The sequence below is a fragment of the Heteronotia binoei genome, chromosome 17 (genome assembly GCF_032191835.1).
Source record: "Heteronotia binoei isolate CCM8104 ecotype False Entrance Well chromosome 17, APGP_CSIRO_Hbin_v1, whole genome shotgun sequence".
In the NCBI taxonomy this organism is placed as follows: domain Eukaryota; kingdom Metazoa; phylum Chordata; class Lepidosauria; order Squamata; family Gekkonidae; genus Heteronotia; species Heteronotia binoei.
The window spans coordinates 34,704,495-34,722,489 of record NC_083239.1 but is presented as its reverse complement, the minus strand read 5'-3'; the positions used below and the strand labels follow the sequence as shown (position 1 = coordinate 34,722,489).

The 17,995-nt window shown below is 43.3% G+C and overlaps 1 protein-coding gene across 1 annotated transcript in view; it reads right to left on the bottom strand.

The window, feature by feature from the left end:
• The window catches only part of LOC132585785 (B-cell receptor CD22-like), a 63,018-nt gene that overhangs the window by 17,862 nt on the left and 27,161 nt on the right, over positions 1 to 17,995 (bottom strand). Inside the window, exons 2-3 of the mRNA XM_060257666.1 lie at positions 11,989 to 12,399; positions 7,090 to 7,439 (exon numbers count right to left, since the gene is read on the bottom strand). Coding sequence (XP_060113649.1) covers positions 7,090 to 7,439; positions 11,989 to 12,399 — 761 coding nt within the window. The remainder of the gene's footprint in view (positions 1 to 7,089; positions 7,440 to 11,988; positions 12,400 to 17,995) is intronic.

Here is a 17,995-nt window from a genome sequence, read left to right as displayed (position 1 = left end):
TCTTGCTACAGGTGCTAATTTCATGCCCCCTAAGCATTTTTCCTCTCCTCTAACCCAGTTGATTACAATGTGCATGGTACTTCAGCATCCTGAGTTCCTTCTTTGCAACACCCCTCTGACCTCCTGGCTGCGATATAAGGGCTCAGAGATCTCCATTATGACTCATGTCTGATGAAGAAAGCTTTGACTCTTCAAAACTTATACCCTAAAAATCTTGTTGGTTTCTACCATAAGAGCTCTTCACTTCTCATGAGACCCCTCTCTTTTCACATGCTTATCTCTGATAAATATCTTGCTTATTAATATCACTTTGACATTTTTCTCACCACCTGCTGGTGCAGATGGACTCCCATGTTGACTAATGTCCATCTTCCTTAGATCTCAGGCTAGGCTCAGATAAAGTCCAGGGAGAAGGTTTTGCTATCTAAAGTTTCCCATCTTCAGGTAAGCAAAACATCTTTTTCACTGATTTGCTTTTTTCTTATCCGAGATCCTCCTCAGATAAACCCTACTGACCTGGATTCTCTTCTGGCAGCTATTTCTACAAAGCTTATAGGCAACAAGTGACGTTAAGTGTTTCAAACAATGTATGATATGAGTGCTTTCATAAAGGAGCCAACTCCAAATTTTTCCACCACATCCAGCTTGACTCAAAACTAGCTGTTCTGCTGCAGACCAACACAGCTCCCCTCTGAAACCAGGGACAGACTTGATTTCATAGACATAGGTCTGCTACTGTTGTGTTTGCTCTGATCCCTTCTGTGGAGTCGACGGGCTTTCCAGAGCCAGCACCAAAGTTGGAGGAGCTTTTGCAGATTTGCATCCCTTCCTCTGAGCAAGGCAAAAGCACGGTTAGCAATAGGCCTTAGGTGTCTTCTGGGCATGACTAACCAGTATGACTCAAACCCATTCTTCCATCTAGTGGCTAGCAGAGTGGTAATGCAGCTGGTTTTACTTTGCAAAATCTGCATATGCTGATGAAACCTGCAAGTATGCCTGCCCAGGATTTTGTAAAGCGATATGGCAGGACGATATATGTCAGAACTGGATCCAGATCTGGAGTCATAGGTAGAGGCAAGCCAAAAGGACTGACATTCTTTTCTATTTCATTTTATTTAGTGCTTCCTTTTCTCTTTAACCTTCCTGAACCATTTACAGAGAAACCCGAAACAGAATTACACCCTTTAGCATCCACTGAAGTCAAAAGGCTCAGTGAGGTGTAATGCTACATACAATTGCACTGTCTGACCATATCCAGAAGTGCTCTAGGATAGCCTTTCCCAGCCTGTAGGTCCCAATACAAAGGTGTGTTGCGATGCCTTGAAAGAAGGGCTCAAACTTTTCCTGTTTTATTGCTTTGTGCATGCTTTGTTGTTATTGTTTTTTTATTGGGTCACTATACCAAGTACATTTGGACTGGTGGGTCACCATGCTGAGCAAATTTGGACTAAAGGGTCACCATGGCAAAAAAGATTGGGAACCACTACTCTAGGGACTGTTGGCATCATTGCTCCCAAGAGCATACACACAGAGCTCTTTTTCTAGCAGGAGCTCCGCTGCATATTAGGCCATGCCCCCCTGATGTAGCCAATCCTCCAAGAGCTTAGTGGGCTCTTAGTACAGGGCCTACTGTAAACTCCAAGATAATTGGCTACTTCAAAGAGGTGTGGCCTAATATACAGAGGAGCTCCTGCTAGAAAAAGGAGCAGAGGCATCTTGGGATGTCTGTATGTCTTGGGTGTCTATTCCTATGCATTCTTATTCAAGGTCTTCTTTATTCAGCATAGCAGCAGGGAAACCATTCCATAGAGGTAGGGGGATCATTTTTTCCAAGTGAATCATTGTTTGCTGAGCCATTGCTCCCTATCAGATAACTGGTAGCCTCACAGAAGAAAAGAATATTAAATTTCTGAAGAAGATATTTAATTACTTAATTAATTTGATTTGATGAATAATATTTCTTCTAAAACTTCAGTGTTCATGAGAAGTCACCCTTGAAAGAAGACTGGGCAACCATGCCAAAGAATCAAAGCTGATGAGGAAAGGGGGTTGAAATCTGGCTTTCTCCTCTACGGCTTCTTTTTCTTGCTGGGAACCCTGTGAGCCCTCTGCCTTATTTGAAGCAATGCTTTCCGGAACTTTTCGGTGAGGTGGACCACTGCAGATGTTAAGTCTTTGCAGCTACGGATAAACTGGGTTTCTGACAAAAGAAAAAAGAAATGGGGATATTCAGAGCCAAATGACATGTCACCCAGGGATACCATAATCAAACTTTCCAAGGTGTACTTCAAGGTTCTAAAGCAGGGGTCTTGTATCATCCGGATACCATTGCCCCCACCCCCCCCGGTCCATGAAAAATTGTCTTCCATGAAACTGGTCTCTGGTGCCAAAAAGGTTGGGGACCACTGTTCTAAAGCATCCAGATTGGCACCTTCTTGCAAGCTGCCCAGTCATAATACCTTCAGGCTCCTAATAATCCTTTCACAAAAAAAAAGCTTTATTATAAATCCATGACCTCCCCCTACAACCACCCCCTCACATACATGACTAGATTAATAACAAGTGTGAGCAGTGTTCCCTCTAAGCTGAGTTAGTGTGAGCTAGCTCACAGTTTTTTAGCCTCCAGCTCACATATTTTTGTCTTCGCTCAGGAAGGATGGCCCCAGAAAAAACTAATTTATACAGTAGCTCACAACTGTAATGCCAATAGCTTATAAAATAGAATTTTTGCTCACAGAACTCCACAGCTTAAAGGGAACATTGAGTGTAAGCAGGGCTTTTTTGATAGAAAAAGCCCAGCAGGAACTCATTTGCATACTAGGCCACACCCCATGATGCCAAGCCAGCCAGAACTGTGTTCCTGTACATTCCTGCTAAAAAAAAAAAGCCCTGAGTGTGAAATATTTTAACCTGGAAAATAACTCAGAGGAAAGAATTAGTCTCCCCTCACTGCTGCCCCAGTGCTTCCCCCTGATCCAAATTGCCCCACTTGCTGCTTTTTAAGGCCAGGCATCAGGAGATCTGAGCACACATCCCCAGAATTATCCATGATGTGGGTTGTCATGTAATGTGCAGCCAGGCCTGGCCCTAGTTTGAAAACAAGATAAGGAAATCCTCAGTAACAAGGAAACCAGTATAAAGACACTATGGATTGTCTCCACCAAGATACCACTGTTGAAATGATGAACAGTTTTTCAAACACTATTTTTTCTTATGAAACTGATTTTAAATAGAGAACAATTAGAATAACGTTCATTAAAGAGCCCACAGTGAAGGCTCCGACATTTTTTTTCCTTTGATTCCTTGAAACCTCACGAGTGGGAAACTGAGAGCAGTAATTCCCTACTTCTGATGGGTAAATGGGAGACCTAAGATAGACGTACTCTACAGGGTTATGATAACGCTTACTGAGACTAAGATGTGAAACAACCTGAACCTTCTGAAGCACTATGCAAATGTTTAACGATCAGTATTGAAACAAAGATGGCATCTGCTGTATAGGTAACACTTACTGGACTTTACAGCCCGGTTCTGTGATTCACTGAGGAAACTGAATTCCTCCCACAGGGTTCTGCCATCACAGGGTGTCTGAGAAGATGGCAGAGGTTTGGGGGCCTGTGATGGGGGCAATTCAGACAGAGAAAAGGGACAGGATCTTGAAAGCAAGCGGGATGATACACCTTCAGGAGTGGAGGGAAGAGGTGGAGAAGATTGTGGTCCTTCTGCAAAGGAAGACAGAAAGACATATTAGCTCACATACCCAGAAAGATTTCCCAGTATCGAAATCACAAAATAAAACACCCTCAGACATGTATTTGCTACTTACTGTTTCAAGTGGGTAGTTGTTAACTCAGAGAGAAGAGATAAGGAAAAGTCTTCAAGAAAGTACTTCATTAAATTTATAAAGGACTTGCACAAGCACTTTCATTTCACTCCACAGAGCTTAGGAGAAGATGTCTGCCCTTTAAAAGACTTTGGAAATTAATTGTTACTGGCTGTATATTGGATCTATCCATTAGTCTTATGAATTTAACTTTATATATTGGACTTTATGGATTATGTGAAAATAGACACTGAATGGAATTGTGATATTTGGTCTTCATTATTTATTCAAGGTATTTTTTTTTTGGTTCCTTTGTGTAAGAGGTGATGGGTTTGTTTTTATGATTTTGTTTTTGTTTGTATTAAGCTGGTCGGATGACCGTGAATAAAGAACTACTACTTTTGGTTCCACCTTATCGTGTGGATGTCTCCATGCTGAAACTCCAAGTGGGGCCTGGGGACCTGTCAGTCCCCTCCTGGTTCTCAAATAAAAAGTCTTTTATTCTTTATAAAGTTCCTTTTATTGTAGAATCCAGGTTAGCAAGTACAGATATTCTTTCTGAGTCAGATCTGGGGTGACCCAGAGGATCTCTCAATAATATAGGGTAAACTACTAAGCAATCGCCCCCCCCCTTCTTCAGCATACACAAAATACACCAACTATTTTCTCAAACCATTCTTAGAATGGAACTTTCCACCCAAGGTTGCAACTTTCAATACATATTTGTTACTGCCATGTTAAAGACTAAACAGGTGTGTTACTATGGATACCACATGGGAAAGGGAGAGAGGGAGGACACGGAAGGAGGAAAGAGAGATAACGGCCTATGAGACAGAAAATGCAGCATTTCAGGACACACAGGAAAACTTTAACCCTCTATGGCAAAACCATTTGACAAGACCACGCAGAATCCCAGTGGAGGTTCCTCCCAAAATAGTACCCTCCTCAGGTTCTTCTCCCTAAATGTCCAGGAATTTCCCCATATAAAGTTAGCAACTCTTTGACCCTAAGTTATTCCCCATCTAATTCTCTAACTCACTCACTCAGTTCTATATACATTGATACGCTTACCACTCACTGTTGTGGGTTTAGCTCCAGAGGTAGCAGGGGCTGATAGGTGGTGTAGGTGAGCTAGAAACAAAGACAGAAAGCTTTCAAATCATTTCATTCTCCATTCTACCCCCTTCCTTTAAGAGACAACAAGGTACATGCTCCAGAGTACACCTGTGACATTAGACCTCTGCCAATATTGTCCATGAAATGCAGCCTCCATCAAGTTTGGTTCAAAGATGTCCAGATTGATCCATTTTTGCTTAGGGGTGGAATTCTAACAGGAGCTCCTTTGCATATTAGGCCACACCCCCCCTGATGTAGCCAATCCTCCAAGAACTTACAAGGCTCTTTTTTGTAAGCTCTTGGAGGATTGGCTACATTAGTGGGATGCAGCCTAATATGCAAAGGAGCTCCTGCTAGAATTCCACTCCAGCTACCGTCAGAATCGTTGTAATGAATACAGCCTCGGAGTAGACCTAGGGGCAGGGGAGAAGCTAGTAATGCCCAGCCATTTCATGTTTTCCTAAGCCCAGAGCAGAGCCATCTTAACAGCATTATGGACCCCGGGCAAAGCAGTGTACTGGGCCCCTACGACAACTACTCACAGGAATAAAAATGTAAAAGGTTGATAAATGGTCGACCTATACAAAGGATCTACAAGACTACATTCAACATTTTCTCAACTTGCACAAATAAAAAGCTTATCCATTCATATATTCACAAACTATCAATACCCGGTTATTAGTACTGCATCATACCCAGATCAGTATGGGGCCCCTATGATCATGGGGCCCACGGGCAAGTGCCCATCAGGCCCATGCGTTAAGACATGGAGCATTTAACATTTTTGGTTTATATTTTTAGTTTCTGCTGTGCTCCTTGTGCTTTTTTCTTGATGTTTTATTTTTAAAATTGCATTGCTAAATCTCACTATTCCCTCACCTTTCCATTTTAAAACATTGCCAGAGTTTTAAGCGTGTTTGCATTTTAAGTAAATAATAATAATATATTTGTGTTTCTCTGTATCCTCTATAAAGTTTATATCTCCACTACCTGGCATGGCCTGGCCCCACAAAGTCCCATTTATGTCAGATCCAGCCCAAAGGAAAATTAGCAACAGAAACTATCGCAAAAGCTCAGTTGTTACTCTCAAGCTGCAAGGACCTTCTAATGATACAGTCGATGCATTCACGTATATTCGGTGGGCATTCCATACACAGAAACACACACCCAGGGATGTGTTGCATTCAAGTGTAAGATATCTCTTTCAACATTCTCCTCTCCCCCCTTTCCCTTTTAAAGCCCATCTTGATTAAAAATTGATTGTGCTACCACGAAACAAAAGGGAAATCTAGGGTTGCCAATCCCTAGTTGGGGGCAGAGGATCCTCCGCTTTGGAGGCCCTCCCCCGCTTCAGGGTCATCAGAAAGCAGGAGGGAAGGGAAATGTCTGCTGGACACTCCATTATTCCCTATGGGGACCAATTCCCATAGGGTATAATGGAAAATTGACTGCAGTTATCTGGGGCTCTGGGGGGACTGTTTTTTGAGGCAGAGGCACCAAATTGGCAGCATAGCATCCAATGCCTCTCCCCTCAAACCCTCAAAAACATTGGACAATGGAGCGAAGGCATTTAAAAGGGGTGCTGTCCCTTTAAATCTGATGGCCAGAACTCTCTTTGGAGTTCAATTATGCTTGTCACAACCTTGCTCCTGGCTCCACCCCCAAAGTCCCCTGATATTTCTTGAATTGGACCTGGCAACCCTAGGAAAATGGGTGTAGGCCTATGCTATAATTTGGTATTTCCTGATTTCAATTCCAAAATTTGGAGACAACTGTGACCTTAGAAACAAAAAGAAATCACTACAATTTAAAAAAAAAAAAACCTCCTTCATATTAACATCATTTCCTTAATGCATTCTGTACAATGAAGTTGTGTTTTTTGTACTACTCAAGATGTCCAAAATAAGAAAGTAGCCAAGAAAATATACTTTATTTGCTTATACCTAAAGCAATGTTTACTATCCCAGCAATCTACTTTGTGTTTGAATTAAATTAAAAATATCCTTGTTGTTCTATGGCACACTACTGCACCCAGCTTTCACAATTAGTATAGTGGCTGATCAGATTAGGTGTATATTTTGTTCAAGTCAGGAAATGTCTTCTTTTCATGGTCTCTCCCCACCTACAGTGCCCAGATCCTTCCTGCTTACACAGAACTCACATTTCACATCCAGTTTCATGGTCCTCTGGGATATTTCTGTCCCATTCTGTCTTTTCAGGGAGCAGACGAGAGACTTCCCATGGTCCTTCCCAGTCACTTGAAAACCCACGACTGTTTGGATCATTCCATTATTTATAGCGGTTCTTGATTTTGATGGAAGTCTTGAGCCATACCCAATGACAGTGGTTCTTTGCGTAGACAAACGAGATTCTTCTAACCCGCTGATAGTCAGTCTTAGAGGTTCTTCAGGGCAATGATACGGTACAGAGCAGGTCACTGTGGTCCACCCTTCTTGGACATCTTTAGGGTTGATGTCTATCTTAGGAGTTGGAGGTGACTCTACATCCAGAAACAAAAATTGAGATAAACCCAAGTTCTGGTTAAAGGGAAATCACAAAAGATGTCCTTGTGGAAATGTGCAGCTTCTTCTGTTGGATTTTGCATGGACACAGAAGATTTGGCTGCATATCTAAAAATCAGCAGCTAGACCCACCACATGCAGCTCCAAGCCACATGTTTTAAATGTGACACCTGATAGGATAGGGACTTCAGGGGCCACAGTGACCTGCTAGTGGGGTAATTAAAAATTGGCCCATTTTCTGTCTGTCCCCTCCACTGCCTCTGCTTACATCAATGGCCACTGACTGTCCAAGTGGCACATGTCAGGGCAGAGGTGGCCAAACTGTGGCTCAGGAGCCATATGTGGCTCTTCAACACACACAGTATGGCTCTTGAAGCTCCCAAAGCCCAATCGGCTGGCTTGGAGAAAGCATTTCTCTCTTTAAATCACTTATCCATGCCAAACCAGCCAGCATCTTGGAGAATACATTTAAAGTTAAAGTTGCTTTCTTTCTACTTCTCCCTCCCTCCTCCCCCATGTTTTCCTTCCTTCCTTCCTTCCTTCCTTCCTTCCTTCCTTCCTTCCTTCCTTCCTTCCTTCCTTCCTTCCTTCCTTCCTTCCTTCCTTCCTTCCTTCCTGTCTTATTGCTCTCAAACATCTGCTGTTTATTCTATGTGGCTATTACGTTAAGCAATTTTGGCCACCCCAGTGTTAAGGGCTTCCTCTCATGCTCCAAGTGCTGCAACATCCAAGCTGCTTCCCGTCCTCTCTCATGCTCAGTAAGAAACAAGTTGCCTATTACATGGGAAGCACCGTGGTTATCTGGTCCATTGCAAGATAAGCTACAAACGTCTTCCTGTCCAGAACTCTCTTTTTTATGACATCATCTCTCTTCTGGCATAAAATAATTTCTCAGGAACTTTGAAGGCAGCTTTGTATAGCGCCCGTCCAGGACAATGGAAACAAGCCTCATATCTAAGTGACCCAATATGATCTTTTGTCAGGACTTTGAGCCATATACAGAAAAGACTAGAGCTAGTCCTGAAAAAGTTGCCCACTATTGCAGCAGGCAATAGGGCACATTTTCTTACGTCTAGTCTGTGGGATAATCTCAGACAATACACACACATCTGGAAACTTGGGAATTTCACATAAGTTTACATTGACTTGTTAGTGATTTAAAAATTAGTTTGCATCCTTTGACGTATTTATGTGCCATTCTTACCTGGATGGTCCAGGCTAGCCCAGTCTCCTCAGATGCTGGAAGCTAAGCAGAGTCAGCCCGGGTTAGTACTTGGATGGGAGACCTCCAAGGAAGTTCAGGATCGCTACGAAGAGGAAAGCAATGGCAAGCCTCTTCAGAATATCTCTTGCCTTAAAAACTCTATGAGGCCCCCCTAAGTGGGCTGTGACTTGACAACACTTTCTGCCACCAAACGAAGCGCTCAGTGAAGAGGTGGTTTACCTTTGCATAGCAAACCTGGACCTCCTTGGTGGTCTCCAATCCAACAAATAACCAGGGCATACCCTGCTTCCCTTCTTGCTGGTACTACAGAAAAAACTTTTGAAAGAGGAGCAGTATGAAGTGATGCTCAAGATAGCATGCAAATTCCAGCACTTCAACTGTCCCTTGTACTCATCTGCAAGAAAATTACATAGGCTGTGCCTCTGCTGGACATCCAACATGCATTGTGCCTTGCACTAGTTTGCCCTAGGGCATGGACAGTCTTTCAGTGCCATCTAAGCAGAGTTAGACCCTTGTAAGTCCATTGAAGTGCATGGGTTTAGAAGGTCACTTTGTCACAGCCTTGGGAGTAGTCTGGGGTGGAATTTTAGCAGGAGCTCCTTTGCATATTAGGCCACACACCCCTGATGTAGCCAATCCTCCAAGAGCTCACAAGGTTAATGTTGACCCCTCGGGAGATTCTGCCATTGCTGACAGTTCCTTCGAAACTATCTAGGGTTCCCAATCCCCCCGCTTTAGCGGGAGACTTCTGGGTTCCCAGCTTAATCTCCCGGTCTTCAAAAATTGAGAAGCGGGGGGGTGGGGGGTGGGGGGGTGGAGAACATACCTATAGAGCTCCTGTTGTAGAGCTCCTGAGCAGTTTGTAAAATCCCTGTCCCTTTAAGGCTGGGCAGGAAGGAGGAAACAGGAAGGGCTTCGGAGAACGGCCCCTCCCTTCTTTGCTTTCGTTTTCTCAGCAGGCACAGTTCTCCGGAAGAAGACCAAGTAAGTATTTGTGTGTGTGTGAGAGAGGGAGGGGGATTCCCTGGTATGGAGGCCCTCCCTCCCTTTAGAAAGTGTGGGGGGGAGGGAAATGTCTACTGGGCACTCTATTATTCCCTATGGAGAATGATTCCCATAGGGAATAATAGGGAATTGATCCGTGGGTATTGGGGGCCCTGGGGGGGCTATTTTTTGAGGTAGAGGCACCAGATTTTTAGTATAGCATCTAGTGCCTCTCCCCAAAATTCCCCCCAAGTTTCAAAACGATTGGACCAGAGGGTCCAATTCTATGAGCCCCGAAAGATGGTGCCCCTATCCTTAATTATTTCCTATGGAAGAAAGGCATTTGAAAAGGTGTGCTGCCCCTTTAAATGTGATGGCCAGAACTCCCTTGGAGTTCAATTATGCTTGTCACACCCTTGTTCCTGGCTCCACCCCCAGTGTCTCCTGGCTCCACCCCCAAAGTCTCCTGGCTCCGCCCCCAAAGTCCCCAGATTTTTCTTTAATTGGACTTGGCAACCCTAAAACTATCGCTCCAATTACAGGTGAGGTGATGCACTTATAAGGCAGCCAATCCAGGAGAGGAGGAGCAGGTGGGAAGCCCAAAAGGCATTCCACTGATGGTGGGAACGGAAGACAGATTGTTCTGAGGACAACAGGATGGACAGCAGGATGGAAGTTAGCATGGAGAAGCAGGAAGCAAGGGGCCAGAGGGAACTGTGGCTGAAAGAAGGATTTGAGTTAGGGCTGGGAGACATGATTTCACTGCAACAGCATTCCTTGCTGGCACAACTTGAGGACTGCTCTGTTGGAAACCCTGATTAAACCAACAATTGCAGCTCGCCAGGACAAGATTATTAGATGTCCCTGACCTGCTCCTCCCCACCAGGAAGATGTCACAGTCTGCTGAGGATTGCACTGTCAGTCTCCAGAATGCAATATTTATGGCTCACTATCATGTTACACACAGGGCTCTGCCATTGGTAATGCCGCCTATTTCCCGTATTAGGCATGTCCCATCCATATACTGACAGCCTACCATCTGCGCAGATCTGAATAATTTGTATCCTGTACACATTATAGGTATGGTTGTGCTCTAAAAAAAAAAATCTGATGTGATGAATTCTTTAGCCTTTGGCCTTGACTACCATTGTGCTGGACTGATCTCGCATTCATTTTCCATTATCATGCATGGAGCTCTCGTATGAAAATGGAGTTGGTGTTTTTTCGTGACTCCTGCTCTGAGTCACAATGCACGCACAATTTCTGCAGGAAGGACTTTTCTACGGTGTTCCCCATGCTAGCTTTGCCTGTGAAATGTCTGTTAGACTATGGCTAAAGAGGAAAGAGAGGGGGGAAGGGGGGGAGAGACTATGGCTAAAAACACAAGAGCAGTAAAAGAGGGGGGGGGGGGAGGTTCCAGTGTGAACAAGACTACAAGGCAAGATTCCAGAGCCATAAAATGGCATAGCAAAGGGGGGTGGGATGGGTTAGAAAGATGCTACTGCAATAGGGTTGCCAAGTCCAATTCAAGAAATATCTGGGGACTTTGGGGGTGGAGCCAGGAGACATTAGAGGTGGAGACAAGATCAAGGCTGTGACAAGCATAATTGAACTCCAAAGGGAGTTCTGGCCATCACATTTAAAGGGACAGCACACCTTTTCAATTCCTTCCTTCCATAGGAAATAATGAAGGATAGGGGCACCTTCTTTTGGTGCTCATAGAATTGGACCCCCTAGTCCAATCTTTTTAAAACTTGGGGGTATTTTGGGGAGAGGCACTAGATGCTATACTGAAAATTTGGTGCCTCTACCTCAAGCAACAGCCCCCCCCCCCCCAGCTCCAGATATCCGCAGATCAATTCTCCATGATTTTCTATGGGAATAAATCTCCATAGGGAATAACAGAGTTCCCAGCAGACATTTCCCTCCCCCCACCCCTGCTTTCTGATGACCCTGAAGCGGGGGGAAGACCTCCAAACCGTGGGGTCCCCTGCCCCCACCTGGGGATTGGCAACCCTATGCTGCAATCAGACAGATACCTTGTGAGTAAGCTTATCATCTGCTAGCAGCAGGGCTTTTTTTTTTTAGCAGGAACATACAGGAACATAAGTTCCAGCTGGTTTGGTGTTGGGGTGGGACCTAACATGCAAATGAGTTTCTGCTGGGCTTTTTCTACCAAAAAAACCCCCGAAAGAAAGCTCTAGCTAGGAGCTTTGTCCATGTTCTTGAACCACAGGACTATGCTCCCGACATTTTGTACATCTAACAGTCATATCTTTCTGCTGATCAGCAGGAGTGTTCATACGGGAAATTCTTACCAGGAACATTAACTGTAGCAGTGAGAAACCACTTATTGTGCTGAACTGGTATGGAATATGAGGCAGAAAGTCTTGCCCCGTAGATGCCACTGTCCTCCGTCCGGACTTGAGAGATCTTCAAACTGCAGTTTTTCTTCTCTAAATTCCCTACAAATTCAAACCGTCTTGCAGAAGCAGATTGCGATCGGGTTCCGTAGCTTCTTGATGTTGAAGAGCTGTTGTACAGTAAGCAACCAGAGTAGTCTGACAGGTTTGCATCGTAAAAAGGCTGAAAATACCAAAGCAGGGAGATGTCAACGAGAACAGCTCCCTTATAGGTACTAATCTGGCAGGGAATCAACACACAGGATCCTTTCCAGGTAACCAGGGAATCAGGGTTTATCTTCAATGGGTTTTCATTGCAAAGGAAACCTGAAACAGACGAAATACAAGGCAGAATTTGGTCAGCTTCCAGTGTTCTATGAGAACTAAATCTTACAGATGCTCTAAGTCTCCGTTGCTCTTCCTTCTAAAGAGCCAGTTTGGTGTAGGAGAGCCAGTTTGGTGTAGTGGTTAAGTGTGCGGACTCTTATCTGAGAGAACCGGGTTTGATTCCCCACTCCTCCACTTGTAGCTGCTGGAATGGCCTTGGGTCAGCCATAGCTCTGGCAGAGGTTGTCCTTGAAAGGGCAGCTGCTGTGAGAGCCCTCTCCAGCCCCACCCACCTCACAGGGTGTCTGTTGTGGGGGAGGAAGGTAAAGGAGATTGTGAGCCGCTCTGAGACTCTTTGGAGTGGAGGGCGGGATATAAATCCAATATCTTCTTCTTCTTCTTCTTCTAAAGGAAACCAAGCCCCCCAAATCTTACCTCCACTCTTTTACCAAATAGAAATGTCTGGAACCAAAGAACCTTGAGAGGTTAGTTCCATTCAATTAAGGAGTGAACTTTGGACTTAGGATCCCTTCATGATGCACCACAAGCTATTTTTGAAGGAGCTTCCCAAACAGTCTTTGCTAACTCTTTTCATTGGTTGGAATTGGGTTGTCAGCGGTTCTGAAACAGTAAGGGTGCATTCACACCACACCAAATAATGCATTTTGCAACTGATTTTTTTACTGTGTAAGAATAGCAAAAAAAAAAAAAATCCACTTGCAAAATGCATTCTTTAGTGTTGTGTGAACACACCCAAAGTCAACAATCCAGTTAGGCTTATATAAGACTGGAATCTTTCTTGGAGTGCCTCTTTGGATCTTAGCCTATATCCATCTGTGACAGGCAGAGCTAAGAACGGTGCCTGTTCTGCCTGCACAAGGGGGCAGAGAATTAATTCAGCTAGAAGGAATTAGTCCTGTACCTTTAAGTGCATGATAATCATGGGACTTGTAGTTTAAAGATACCTCACACCAGGGGGGTTTATTTACCTCTCCTAATTGGCTATTGTTTACTGCTTCCGGTCAGTCTTTGTCCGGGAAAACTTAGTTTATTGCCCCTCTTCCTTTCTTTGTTAGTAGTCCGATAGCGAGCAAGCATGGAGACCCAGGGTCTCACACTTCTCTTCATCTCTGAGCATCGTTTGAACAAGAAACTTGCATGATTTCCCGCACCTGATGTGACAGAGACCATGAATACATCTGCTCTGTATGTCTCGAGAGGTCAATAAAGGTGTTATATTGTCTAACTGTGCTTGGTGAGTTGAACACAGCTAGATGCTGCCTGCGACATCGGGGCAGCGGACAGCACAGTAAAGAGAAGTTGATGTGTAAGACCCTTCATGGAATCTCAGCTAGCTGCTGTCTCAAGTGAAGTGAAAAGGGAGGTGTCTTCCCTGCATCTCTAGCCCCAAGCTTGAAAGAAACCGCTAAAGGTGAATGCATGCAGCAAAGAGAGAGACTGCCTCCTAAAGTGAATGTTTACTCAGTGTAAAAGAACAATGAACATTCCATGAGTTGAAGGATGTTCAGCTCCCCACCCTGGCTCCCCACCCCTGGCTCTGGTATTCCAAGGAGGTCTCCCATCCAAGTACTTGCCAGAGTCAAACCCAGGGGTGTAGCCAGGATTTTAAAAGTCAGGGAGCTTTTTAAAAAGTCAGGGGGCACCCTTTCCCGTGCACTGTGGGGTTTGCCACTTCTCATAAGCATTCTTCTGGCAGAAAAAGAAAAAAAGCAGGCTGCACCCCAGAGGGCCCCTTGGAAGTCAACGGGGCCCTGCCCGGAAGTCAGGTGGCAGTGCCCCCCCTCCAGGCCTCTCTGAGCTACAGGCCTGGGCAACCTTGCTTCTCTTCTAAGATCTGAAGAGATCAAGTTTGCCTCAACTATCCAGGTCAGGGCAAGTTTAAAAAAAATCAAGTCTTGGTCCTGTCCCCTCAACCTCAGTCTATATTTTTATATTTTTATTTTCTTCTGAGAACCCCAGTAAAGTGAGGTAGGTGGGAAATTAAAATGGTTACCAGGGGGATGAATTAAAATGGTCACCATTGCAGGGTGGTGGCTAGCCCCTCAGAATATCCTTCGCATTTTTCCCCCAAATTTGACCTCTCAGTGTTACTTCTTTTATTATTCCCTTTGGTCTCTAGGCGGAGCTGTGCAGTTGCCCACATTGACTAGAACCCAGACAGCCCCCAAGGAAGAGCTAACTACATATAATCTTGTCTGGAATCCCAACCTAGGCATAGCTAGGACAAAGGAGGTACCATTAGGTCAACACTATCATCCCAGTCCTGTAGCTGACTAATTGCCATGGAAACAGCAACACAGACAGGACAGGCAAAAGACCTAGACACCTTAACAGGTCTTTGGAGGGATATTCCTTCTAAGCTGTGGAGTCTCGTGAACAAAAATTCTACTTCATGAGGACTAGCATTAAAGTTCTGAGCTATCGCATAAATTAGTTTGCTACTGCATAAATTAGCTTGCTATTTTTCCTGAGCTAAGACAAAAATGTGTGAGCCAAAGGCTAAAAAATTGTGAGCTAGCTCATACTAACTTAGTTTAGAGGGAATGCTTGGAGTGCGGTTTTGTGTGCCCTGTTCCAACCTATTTGAAGTTGGGAAGGGGCTACCAATCTCTCCCAGAATTAAAATGTTTATAGAATTCATCCCAATTCTACAGTGATGTCATGATCATAGCAACAGACAAATCAAGCAAAATACCAGCATACCTCAATGAGTTTGGGGGTCATTCCTGGAAAAATAGCAAGATCTGAATATATCTTTGATGGGAAGAATAGCATCAAAAATGAATATTTTACAAAGACTGTTATTTCTATTTCAAATCATTCCAGTGTTATTAACTAATGTGTTTTTTCAAGAATTGAATAAAATGGTCTCTGAATATATCTGGCGAAAGAAAAAACCAAGAATTAAATTAAAGATATTACAAGATTCCAAAACAAGAGCGTGACTGAGTCTTCTGGACTGGCAATTGTATTATAGAGCTTCGGTGCTGTCCTGGGTGAGAGACTGGGTGTTACTGAATGATAGGAGAAAATTAATGTTAGAGGGACATGATCTCACCATGAGCTGGCACGCGTACTTATGGTACCAAAGACTTGAAGGACATTCTTATTTTAAAAATCATTGGTTGAGGAAGTCTTTGTACCATACATGGACATGGTTAACACCAAGAATTTATCAAAAAATTCTAAGATGGGTCTCACCAGTAGAAGCATTTACACCCCCAAACCTCATAAAACCAAATCAGAATTATAGATATGAAGAATTGTTGAAAAAAGACAACCAACTGAAAACCAAGCAAGAATTAGAAGACATGGATAATAAAATGAGTTGGTGGTTGAGAACTCAAGTAGAATCCAGATATGCTAAGGACAAGACAATAGACTTTAATATGGAACAATATCCATTTGACAAACTTTTTCTGGGCCCGTATGAAAAACTAATTTCTAAATTATACTCACATCTACCACAAATGAAGATGCAAGATGAGATTGTAAAAGATTGTATGGTCCAATGGGCGAAGAATGTGGGCCGTAATATCATGTTAGAAGAATGGGAGAGGTTATGGCATTGTAATATTAAACTAAGTAACTCAGTAGCTTTTAAGGAAAACCTGTATAAGATGTTTTATAGATAGTACGTAACTCCACAAAAACTTTCTAAAATGCACTCTAATATGTCTAATAAGTGTTGGAAATGTACTAAAAATGTAGGGTAATTTTACCACATGTGGTGGACCTGTGACGTGGTGAAAGACTACTGGAAGATGGTGCATGAACTATTACAGAAAATATTGAAGGCACAGATTCAATTCAAACCAGAACTATTTTTATTGGACATATATCCAAGTGATTATACGAAAGAGATGAGACATTTATTGACTCATATGAATACTGCAGCCAGAATTCTTCTGGCACAGAGATGGAAACTATAAGAAATTCCTACAAGAACAGACTTGATGGGGGAAATATTGGAAACAGCTGAGATGGACTACTTATCCCAGTTGCTTGCTGGGAAATCTAAGGAAGAAGCAAGAAAATATTGGGAGAAGCTAGATGTTTGGCTAGATACTTAAGATTCTCTGATGTGAACTTTTTTTGTCTATTACTATCTCCTGTAATGTAATGTAAATTGTTATATCATAGATATGAGAAAAGCAAATTTAAACAGATGATATAATTGAAGACTTACAATCTTTATAGTATGTTACCTAATTCAAGATAACATAGTCTTAAGCGAATAATAATATGATGATAATATTTGTTTTTATAGAAGTATTCACATGTCATACTCTGATCATTTTGGACAATACTAGTTGTACTTCTAATTTCTCTATTTTTTTCTTTTTCTGCTCTTTCTTATTTCTTGAAACTAATAAAAAATTTAAACTACAAAAAAAGAGATTGGGGGTCATTGTTAACTCGGCTCAGCTTATTTAAACATCAGGCAAACCACACCTGGAGTGGGATAGTCCATGTGCGAAAAATTGGGAAAGGACTTCTCTCAATAATGAGAATGAGGAGGACATAATTGCTAGCCAATCCCCTCCCCTCCTTATCTGAGGCTCACTACAGCAGTCTCAAGATGCCCATAACAGAACAAGGACTTAAAAGTTTAGATTTTGATTCTAAGCGCTTCACAGATCACTGGCATATATAGACTTAGGGAGTATATGTTTGCTTGACCATAATTCCTATTACATACTGCCGGGGAAAAAACTTGTTGTCCCATGTGATGTCCAATACTTTCCTATTTTTCCCACAGACCAAACACATTCCACTCCACTGACACCAGCCATTACCTGGAAGGAAAAGCAGCCAAACCAAATTCTTCATTTCAAGTTCCATAAAAGACCAAACCTGAGGAAAGAAAAGTTGATTATATCTATCTGTCTGTCATTCACCTTGTTTTTATGGCTACCAAGATCTTCACCAAATGGTAGGAGGGGCAAAGAACTGGTCCCTGTCGCAAAGACCCAGAAATTCTGACCACACCTATCGACCAGTTTCAGGAAACCAACAATTTTCACAAAATTTCCCAGCTGTCTGGGCTTCCTTGGCCTCCTTTGCTCTCACCTGGCAGGTGCAAAGACACCCACCGCTTGGCAAGCCAACCAGCTTTCCTTGAGGGAAGCCTCCTTTCCTTTTACCAGACCTTGCAAAGCCCATCCCTGCTCTCTCATGAGCATGACTTTATTTGCATGTTGGACGGAGGCTACAATTGGTGCATTTCAGTGACCTATCATACAAACTGTTATCTTTAAAAGTGGGTCCTTAGGGTGCCTTAGAAATAGAGGGGTAGGGTGGGTTTCTAAATAAAGAGCGTTATACCAGCATTTTAAGATTAACTTCCTTCTGGTCACTAAAGAAGAGGAAATTGTGCATTACGCCATACTTGCTGCTTGGAGAAATGTTATAAAAAGTCCATCTGGCTTCCCCCCCCCCCCCCCCCGCCCAAAAAAAAGAGGCTAAACATTACAGCAGGGGTGGCCAACGGTAGCTCTCCAGATGTTTTTTGCCTACAACTCCCATCAGCCGCAGCCAGCATGGCCAATGGCTGGGGCTGTTGGGAGTTGTA